This window comes from Odontomachus brunneus, unplaced genomic scaffold (assembly GCF_010583005.1).
Source record: "Odontomachus brunneus isolate Ranch 3 - 2012 unplaced genomic scaffold, Obru_v1 Obru_scaffold_164, whole genome shotgun sequence".
NCBI lineage: Eukaryota > Metazoa > Arthropoda > Insecta > Hymenoptera > Formicidae > Odontomachus > Odontomachus brunneus.
The window spans coordinates 604,508-614,507 of NW_022639614.1; the positions used below are offsets into that span (position 1 = coordinate 604,508).

Here is a 10,000-nt window from a genome sequence, read left to right on the forward strand (position 1 = left end):
TTTTTTTTTTTTTTTCCCACACGCAATATAGCATAGTATATTATCAATACCTGAGGTTATTATTCATTAAAAATTTAATATCTTATTCATTAACCACATATTTTATGTTTTTTTATATATTCGAATTAAAAAAGACGCGGAAGGCTCCAAAGGAAAAGAGAATAAACAAACAAATAAACAAACTCAACACACAAACTCAAGTGATCAGTTACGAAAGGACTAACTACCTTTATACAATTTATTGTTCTGCTGAAGAATCGGTTTGTTGGCACCCACGTCGGCTTTATTCACTGACAAGTCCAACATATTAGCATTGGCTGCCAGTTTCGAGTTTGTTCTCATGCTGGACCAAAGCGGAGTTTATGTAAACGAACTGCTTGATAATAACCGAGTCTTTATAGAAAGTCTTGTTACCTAAATGTACGTTCGTCTAGTTTTTCACGCAAACATCGCCAAAATTGGACTGATTAGCACTCGGCAAGACGACGTTATCGTTCGTAATAGCGACCAGTAACACTTGGTGCTGTTGAATGATAGCGGTCGGCGATACTGGCAGATTGGCGACCCAGCTGTCGCCGTTTTCCTCCATGTCTCCGTCTCCTCCTTTTCATCGTCCTCGTCATCTTCGACGTCATCGTTATCTAGCCTGGTTAAAATATCCGATAGAAAACGAAGGAAATATTCTTCTGTATTTTCGTGTTTCTAATTTCTGACTTTCATAACTGACTTAATATATTAACGATAGAAATTTATATATATATATATATATATATATATATATATATATATATATAATGTAATATTATTACAATATCTCACATATAATATACAAATAAAAATCTATAAGATTGTTATAAATAATTATATATCATATTTTATGAGAATTTTACGAATAATGAGATTTCATATCTTATAATAACTTTCGAACAGAACTCTATGCAATGCTATCAGAAATTAAAGAATGAAAAATTTACATAAGAAATTGTAACGCTATTGCGTTCGGTGCGGGATACGCTGCTAGTCGGTGCGACCCAGGTTCGTGGCAAATGTAGTAAATTTGAAAGCAGAGAGTGGTATAGGATAGTGGTATTAATAAATGATATCTATTCTATCTGAAATGCTACAGAAATGTACAGAAGTATTTACAAGGCTTCTCGACCGTTGGTTGGTGGTCGAGTTTTTGCTTGTGTTTGTGTTCAACGATGACAGTTTATAATCGCTGTGGCCGACTGCGCGGGACGCGGTCGGTGTTGTGTCGCGTCGATGGCCTCGCGCGCTCGGCGAGGTGTTTATCTGCGGTGCTTTAAATCTCTTTTCGGCGAGATCTATAATTGTTACGATGTGTCTATTGACGGCTTTGCTTACGCGCGGTGCGGTTGCGTTTGTAAGAGCCGTTACCAATTAAAGTTAATTACAGGCTAAAGTTAATTACAGGTTAAAATTACAGGCACGTATGCTAGATGCTGCAACCAATGATTCCTGTTGCTCGGCGGCAACCAGGAAGTGTTTATGCGGAGTTGAGTCGTAATGATGTGATTCAGTTACGTCATTACTTCTCGATCGCCTCTAGTGCGATACTGAGATTTAACGGCGTTGAGTCGCGCGGATGCGTCTCAAGGACGGCGATATCTCGATTGCGTGTGTGCGATTCCGAGATCGTACGAGTCGCATCGATATCGATGCAAGTTCGTCGCTCGCTCCGACATCCCCTTAAAAATGTTATTTAATAGACGTCATAAAGATGTCTGAAATAAGACGTCTTTGAGACGTCTTTTGAAAACATCTTAAAAACGTCAACCGCATATGACAAGCACAATAACAGCGCAATATGTTGACATGGCATGCAAGTATTGTGAAAGCTCTGTGTACAAGTATGGTGACACGCTTGGTTATTCGCCAACATATATTACCCTGCGTGATGCATCTATTTGTAATAAAATTTTTATTTTTAATAAAAAATGTAGCTTGCAGAAACGATTGCAATTAGTCATCTTATGTTGATTTGAAATGAAATTTAATTCTTTTTATTTGATTTCTCACTATTTTCACACCTGAAAATTTACTCAATACTGGTCGGACGCGAACTCGTGAGACCTCCAGGTTCCTAAAGTCCATCACCTTGGCTACTGCGCTATTTCTTTAACTGATATTAAATGTTTTTATTATCCCTATATGTAGCCGAAGCAATAATTATAATTTTCTTATAATATTATTTAGTACAACTACAAAAATAAACTCTTTAGTTGAAATATCTCATATAATAAAAGAGAAGTTAGAGATATATGTATAAAATATTTATGTAAAATATGTTGACATTACAAAGGTCATTACAAATACCTAGGTGTTGACATTAAGCCCATTCTACAATTGCGTAAGCGTAGTTGTGAACGTAAGAGTCAACCAATCCGAATGTTTTATTCACTGATTACTTTACTCTGATTGATTGTCGTAATCACTTACAACTACTTACAACCACCTTCACGCAATTGTAGAATAGGCTTTACAAACGTTTTAGAGCACTGACTAAAAGATGAATATTGGTCTTTTTGTAAGGGTTATTTTCGGATTGGTGGCTCCCCTGACGAGATATTCAGGTGCGTAATTTAAAATGGGACACCCTGTAGGTGATCATATATTTCGAATATTATGCGCATGCGTTGGCATACGTAGTAGAGGCTGGCATACGTAGTAAAGAATTAAAAAGCTTCGTTTAATAACTAATGCATTTATTCGTTAAAAATATTGAATATAGATAAGTATAAAATATTACTCTATTAAAAATATTTATTTTACTCTTTATAAAGAGGCTAAAAAAAAATATATATATAAAGTATGAAATATAAATACAAAGTGTATTAAATAATCACTATATAATATTAAAATAATGAAAGAGAGGAAAATAAAGAATACTAAATCAATATAAAAGTATAAGAAGTTTTATTGAACACAAAGGATACGTTTACTGGCGATAGAATAAAATAAATAAATATTACAAATAATATATAAATAACAAATAAATAATACTTATAAATATATATTACAAATATATTGTATTTCATATATTGTATTTTATATTGTAAATATAAAAATATAAATATAAGTATATTATCGAACAATATAATTCCTTAATGTACCATTAAATTGTCTCCAGCATCTTCAGAGTCTTGATTTTTTTAAATGTGAAACTAATTCTTGCAATGTAGCTATTCGTTTTTGCAGTTTTCTATTGCGGTCTTGTAAAGATTTTATTTTTTTCCTTTTCTTGTCATCTACCCTTTTTATAAAATTAATAACTCGTTTTGCTCTTTTTGGTGGACTCATATCAGCGATAGTAATTTCTGAAATGTAACGTGGTTCTGCAAACAAGCGTTTTTTTGGAGGAGTTGAAACGTTTTCTCCGGAATCTGAAAATTGACAATATATATTATAATAAATGGCATTGACATTATTTCCCATCATATGTTTAGGTATTATATCTTATTTATACATATTGTATATTTAACTTACATAAATGAGAAGTAGAAGCTGCCAATATTGGCTGCACTGCATTATCCAATATTTCAGAATCTATTACTTTAGAGTCGACTACTTCAGAATCCATTATTGCAGAGTCCATTACTCCAGAATCTATGACTTCAGAATCCTTTACTACAGAATCTATTACTTCAAAGGCCATTACTTCAGAATTCATTATTCCAGAATCTATTGCTCCAAAACCCATTACTTTGGAATCTTTTACTTCAGAATCTATTACTTCAAAGGCCATTACTTTAGAATCCATTATTACAGAATCCATTACTCCAGAATTTATTACTTCAGAATTAATTACTTCGGAATCCTTTACTATAGAATTCATTACGTCAAAATCTATTGCTTCAGATGCAACAGATATAATTTTTATTTTAAATGATTCAGAGATATTTCTATTGATTGAGTTTTCTATTAATGATATATGTGGTATTTCAGTTGCTGCATCATTTTGTACATCTCTTTTTGTTGGACTAGTTATAATAATATTATTAATATCTTCATTGGGTACAGCTCCAGGAGGTAATCTACATTTTGCTTGTACAATGAAATTCTGAGGCAATTTGAAATGAATAGAGCAAATATATAAATTGGAAACGTCATCTGTTTCTTGCAAACTGCAAGCTATGATCCATTTTTGACGTAGATGTTGCTTATTCGGGAATCTGGAAAAAATAATTAAATTTGTTATTAATTAATGTGAATAATCACACTTCATGTGAATAATCATGTGAATAATCATACTTCAGCTTATTTTTTTACAATATATTTACTTATGTAAAGAGATATTTCCAGCCTTTAGCCATGTAGCCTTTCTTCCACATAAATAACAAGATCGCATTGTTTAATTTTTTTTCTCTATTTTGTCACTTTTTATCTATTTTAAATAACAGATTTTCCACTGTCACACTCGTGTAATTAGTCAGGTTATGATGTTTCCATGGAAACATACGCATCGCACGCATACGCATTTTAAGCCGCGTTCCGTTTCACGCATATGCGCGCGTTATCTACAGTTTATGGGTGCATTCCGTTTCCACGCATGATGCGCATGAACGCAGCGTTAGAGTGACAGAGATACGAGAGTGAGATAAAAAGAGAGGGAGAGCTCTCGGGTGAGCTTGTCGAACCTAGGTTAGGTTAGTTCTCGAACGCATGAGATCGCATAGCTGCACTACCTCGGAACTGATGCAGTTCATGCGTTCGAGAACTAACCTAACCTAGGTTCGAGAACCTCACCCGAGTGCTCTCCCTCTCATTTTATCTTACTTTTGTATTTCTGTCACTCTAACGCTGCGCTTCATGCGCATTATGCGTGAAACGGAACGCACCCATTGTTACGTATATTGTAGAAAATGCGCGCATAATGCGTGAAACGGAACATAACCTTATAGCGAATTCGGTTGCTTGCACTAGTGTGCACTGAGTGCGCACTAAGGCTTGTTCATAGTATGTTATTATATTTAAAAATTGTCTTAAATAATTCTCAAATAAATTCTCAAATATTTTTAACCATAATATGATATGTATAACATCCGTACGAATCATTTTATTCGTTAAAATGTTTTTAAATATGTATTTAAGACACGATCTTAAATATAAGAATGTACTGTAAACAAGCCTTAATGTGCACTCAGTGCGCACTAGTGCAAGCTACCGAATTCGCTATTAGTCTGTTCTTTTCAGCTGCACTAGAGACACTATAGGTTTGTTTTTTTCAACTGAACTAGTGCTGCACTATAATTGTACTGGTTCGGAATAGGAACTGACGAATACAGCAAAAGTTCATAGGTTCAGACATGCCAGATAGGAAAGAACGGGTGTATATCAGTTGGACACAGGGCAATTGGACACAGTCCAATCACAAGTCGCTGTTCCAAGGGACCCTACAAATGTCTCTAATCATACGGTGCTGTGATTGGCTGTGTCCAAATGCACCGTGTCCAAGTGCACCGCTCCCGGAAAGAACGCCATAGTGCAGGAAACAACATGGCGCAACACATAATTTTAGATGTAAATAATTCATCTGAAGAATTTACTGTACTTTTTTACATATGTATCTCAATTGCCCGCAGAAGGGCAATTTATCTTATCTGGAATAACTTATCTGGGATATTGGGTGCTTTCCAATTGCATACACTATGTTACACAAAACCAGTTTATTGGTTGCATATTATCTTACAAGATATTTTAGATAATATGTGACCAATAAACTGGTTTTGTATACGTATGTCAAGATGTGTTAAGCAAATGGAAAGCACCCAGTGTCTACAGGGTGTATATCAGTTGGACACAGGGCAATTGGACACAAGTCCAATTACAAGTCCAATCACAAGTCGCTGTTCCAAGGGACCCTACAAATGTCTCTAATCACACGGTGCTGTGATTGGCTGTGTCCAAATGCACCGTGTCCAAGTGCACCGCTCCCGTGTCTACACGAGGAAACAGCGCGTCTGTCACCTTGACTTAATTCCATGGCCATTTATTGGAGATTGGAGATTGGCCATCTTGACTTTCCTTTCTACCGGAGTGTTTACGGACGGCACCATGAGGTTTGTGCATTATGATATATTTTATATCAATTTTTATCTTTTAATATGAAGCAAATATGTGCAAAATTGACGTGAGAATCGCGTTAAAATTTATCCAAGTTCGTAAGCGCAATTTTACGAAGGAAATGTAGGAAATTCTTGTTTATATGTCCAAATTTTGTCACAGACCTGTAACAGCACACGTGTTTCCTGCTGTTAGGCTATTTATGTAGCATAACAAAAATACTAATGTTTTTCATATAAATAGGTCGCCACGATATATCTTATTATTTTTAATGAAAGTATTGTACAATTATACTATAGACATGTAAGCGAGTCAACGTATAACATAACCACACTTTTTTTGTTGCAGCTCTCTGAAGCTGCAGAAGAGGCTAGCAGCCTCTGTTATGCGATGTGGCAAGAAAAAAGTATGGTTAGATCCAAATGAAATCAATGAAATTGCAAATACTAATTCTCGTAAGTTTTCTATTTTTTATAATTTATTTTTTTATGTTTGTTTTCTAGATGAAGGATTATGTGTATATGGTAGTCTAAAACTAATTTAGTAACATTTGTACAAATATCTCAGTCTATATTTACATGATTAATATAAAGTAAATTTTATATTTTTTGGTATTGTGATTACTAGTACTGCGTGTCCTATAATAATAAAGTTAAGATTAAGTAAATTTATTAAAAATATACAATTTAGTTAATGTAAAGCAATGTATTTTAGATAATCAATTTTTTATTCAAAAATTTATGTGAAATAAAGGTAGACTTTCATAAGAAAGTGCCAAACATTTTGTAGTCAGAATCCATTAAAAATTTGGTTGGCACTTATTTGTAAGCAGAATAATTTTAATATCAATGATTATTTTAATTTGTATAAGAAATAATAGCAAATGACTTAAAGTTAATATATTTAAAAAAAATTAGTTAAAAATTCATTCTTTTAAAATTAACTAAGTTAGAAATTATTAATTTTTAATTGGTTAATTATTCAATTTTGATTATAAAGTAATTGTTTATATGACACGTGTATAACACTATTAATCACAACACCAGGAATTATCAAATTAGTTGTATGATGTTCATGTATCAACATAAACTATATGGATTACACCAATTTTAAATTGTTGTGTAAAAATAGTCTGTGTCAATACAAATTGTATTAAATACAAATTGACATTAATATAGTAACGTAAACCAAATGTTAACATAAAAGTTTTTTATATCATGAATTTTGTAATTTATTTACCCATTGTATTGTCTTTTCAGGCCAAAATATCAGGAAACTTATTAAGGATGGTCTGATTATCAAGAAACCTGTGGCAGTACATTCACGAGCACGCGTTCGCAAAAACACTGAAGCCAGACGCAAAGGGCGTCATTGTGGCTTTGGTAAGAGGAAAGGTACTGCAAATGCGAGAACACCGCAGAAGGTATGTACACATACACACACTTAAAGTATTCCTAACAATTAAATATAGTATATTTTAATTGATAATTTAATATGTCGTGTTTTTGTTATTATAAAATTATTATTGAAAACTGTTATCGTAAAATATCAAAGGGATGAAATCAAGGAAAGAAGGTAGGGTATTCAGGTTTCATGGTAGCCTTTATTATCTGCTAGGTCCTAGAAAGTAATTATGCAAAATTTAGTCAAGATTGATCAAAGATTTAGGAACTAATATAAGGAACATACAGAGACATTCTATTATATGTGTAGAAAAATGAAATGTCTGTATGTTCTTTATATTAACTCCTAAATCTTTGACTGATCTTGGCCAAATTTTTTTACATGCGTAATTGAAAATATGTATAGATAATTGAATATCACGTTTCTTCAGTTCATATGATGTTTTTTATATTTAGGATTTATGGATACAAAGAATGCGAGTGTTGCGTCGGTTATTGAAGAAATACCGCGAGACCAAGAAGATAGACCGTCATCTCTATCATTCTTTGTACATGAAGGCGAAGGGTAATGTCTTCAAAAACAAGAGAGTCCTTATGGAATTTATCCATAAAAAGAAGGCAGAAAAAGCGCGCGCCGAAATGTTATCGGACCAAGCGGAAGCTCGTCGCACGAAAGTCAGAGAGGCGCGCAAACGACGCGCGGAACGTATTGCTTCAAAGAAGCAAGAGCTTCTGCAGTCGTATCAGCGCGAGGACGAGGCTGCCGCGGCGCAAAAAAAATAAGGTGGAGTTTATTTAAAATTATATAAATATAAAATTATATAAATATACAATACAAAATCTGAACGTTACGTTTTAATGATAATATAAACCCTTTTAACATTAGAAATAATATTATATCACTATTAGTAATTATTCAAGGAAGTAATCATTAAGTATTTAAGTTTATATTATGTAGCAGGTAATATAATTTATCTATGAACGACATTCGTGAGTTGCGTTCTGATATCCACTACGTGTACTGAAAATCTATAATTTATATTACATATACTATAGATTTTCATTGCTGTTAGAGAATATCGAAACAGCCATAAACTTTTATCCTGAACTTTTTTTTATCGATAAAAGTATCTCCGCGAATGTCTGAAAGATAATCAGAAAGCTTATAGGCACTTCTGCTGATAAAAGAAAATTTAAGCATCAAGCTTATTGTCTTTAACTAAGAAAACTTTACTCTGTAGAGTGAAACATATATATTTTTTTAAAATAACGTTCCAATACAGAGAGTTCTGTTAAAAAGAACAAATCTAAGATAGCAACTTTCTCAGTGAGTATAGTAACATATATTCAACAGATCTTTTTTTAATCTCTGGTATGTTTTCCTATTAGATACAGAATACATTGCAAAATATATATGCAACAGAAATTAAATGCAAAAGTGCAGGTAACGCGAACAAACCTTATTTTTCCTGATAGTGATATGACAAGAATGCGTTCTAATTGATGCATTTCTTATATGTTACTAGATTTCACTAAATCTAGCGCGAAACAACCGTATACCGTTTTACACAGAGCCATTTTCTATTAGATAATCATAATAATCATAATAATCATCATACTAATTTTCTATTAGATAATCTTAATATTGACAATGCATATCAACGGCAACGCATTCAATCAATACAATATGCTTTGTTGATGAATATTATACTAGCTTAATATACCATTGTTTATATATATATATATATATATATATATATATATATATATATATGTCGATATTAAGATTATCTAATAGAAAATTATTATTTAGTACGCGTATCAAGTGCACGATGTAAACCAAACCATTGGCTATATATTAGGTGCTTTCCATTTAGGCTGCGTTTGTTTTGACGCTTATAGCGCGTGTAAGCATTATTTGTCCTTGTTTAATATTTGATAGAAACAAAGATAAAATAATGCTCAGAGCGTTGCGTAAGCGCCAAAACGAACACAGCCTTAAGGTTTGTTCGCGTCGCATGCTCCTACTCGCTTCAACGTACTCTGATTGGTCCGCGTGGTGACGTAAGCCAATCAGAGTGCGTTGGAGCGAGTAGAAGCACGTTGGGACATTCGACGCGAATAAACCTTTAGTAACACAATTGACTCCTAGTGCAATAATTCCTAAAACCATAACCATAAAGTTAAGTCAACGGCACACGATGCTTGTTTTCATACTGCATTGCTTGCTGGATGGAAATACTCTGTTCTGATTGGTGCATTTCTGAAGACTGACCAATCAGAATAGAGTATTTCCATCCAGCAAGCAATCCAGCACGAAAACAAGCATCGTGTGTCGCTAGCTTAGGGTACGTTCAGATTCCCTACCCGGGTGCACTCTAATACTAGAAGTGCTATAGTATATGTAACATATACTATAGTGTTTCTAGTGATAGAGTGCACCCGGGTAGGGAATCTGAACGCACCCTTAAGTGGGAAGCACACACTCTTGCATAAAGACATAATGCACAACA

The 10,000-nt window shown here is 33.5% G+C and overlaps 2 protein-coding genes and 1 pseudogene across 3 annotated transcripts; 1 reads left to right on the plus strand and 2 right to left on the minus strand.

The window, feature by feature from the left end:
• Positions 1-2,351, minus strand: part of LOC116851043 — a 7,909-nt pseudogene extending 5,558 nt beyond the window's left edge.
• Positions 2,352-3,048: 697 nt separating this feature from the next.
• LOC116851046 lies at positions 3,049-4,722 on the minus strand. Of its 2 annotated transcripts, none has more exons than XM_032830048.1 (3): positions 4,302-4,722; positions 3,508-4,193; positions 3,049-3,404 (listed from the first exon to the last, which is right to left on the minus strand). In XM_032830048.1, exons 1-3 carry the CDS (start codon positions 4,367-4,369, stop codon positions 3,157-3,159), a joined length of 1,002 nt encoding a protein of 333 aa, XP_032685939.1. In that variant the 5' UTR covers positions 4,370-4,722; the 3' UTR covers positions 3,049-3,156. The 2 variants fall into 2 exon arrangements, with proteins under 2 accessions (XP_032685939.1, XP_032685940.1); XM_032830049.1 differs by having other exon boundaries at positions 4,273-4,719.
• A 1,200-nt stretch (positions 4,723-5,922) lies between these two features.
• LOC116851045 (60S ribosomal protein L19-like) lies at positions 5,923-8,333 on the plus strand. The gene is made up of 4 exons (XM_032830047.1): positions 5,923-6,080; positions 6,433-6,539; positions 7,344-7,507; positions 7,944-8,333. The coding sequence occupies exons 1-4, from the start codon at positions 5,929-5,931 to the stop codon at positions 8,268-8,270; spliced, it is 750 nt and encodes a 249-aa protein (XP_032685938.1). The 5' UTR covers positions 5,923-5,928; the 3' UTR covers positions 8,271-8,333.
• Positions 8,334-10,000: the final 1,667 nt, after the last annotated feature.

What these genes read in the sequence shown, in the direction of transcription:
- LOC116851045 (XM_032830047.1), top strand. Translation starts at nt 5,929, where the DNA reads ATGCACCGTGTCCAAGTGCACCGCTCCCGTGTCTACACGAGGAAACAG. An exon ending in TTTACGGACGGCACCATGAG is followed by an intron (nt 6,081 to 6,432) that starts GTTTGTGCATTA and finishes TTTTTGTTGCAG; the next exon opens with CTCTCTGAAGCTGCAGAAGA. An exon ending in ATGCGAGAACACCGCAGAAG is followed by an intron (nt 7,508 to 7,943) that starts GTATGTACACAT and finishes TTTTATATTTAG; the next exon opens with GATTTATGGATACAAAGAAT.
- LOC116851046 (XM_032830048.1), bottom strand. Translation starts at nt 4,369, where the DNA reads ATGCGATCTTGTTATTTATGTGGAAGAAAGGCTACATGGCTAAAGGCT. An exon ending in GGAAATATCTCTTTACATAA is followed by an intron (nt 4,194 to 4,301) that starts GTAAATATATTG and finishes TATTTTTTCCAG; the next exon opens with ATTCCCGAATAAGCAACATC. An exon ending in AGCTTCTACTTCTCATTTAT is followed by an intron (nt 3,405 to 3,507) that starts GTAAGTTAAATA and finishes GTCAATTTTCAG; the next exon opens with ATTCCGGAGAAAACGTTTCA.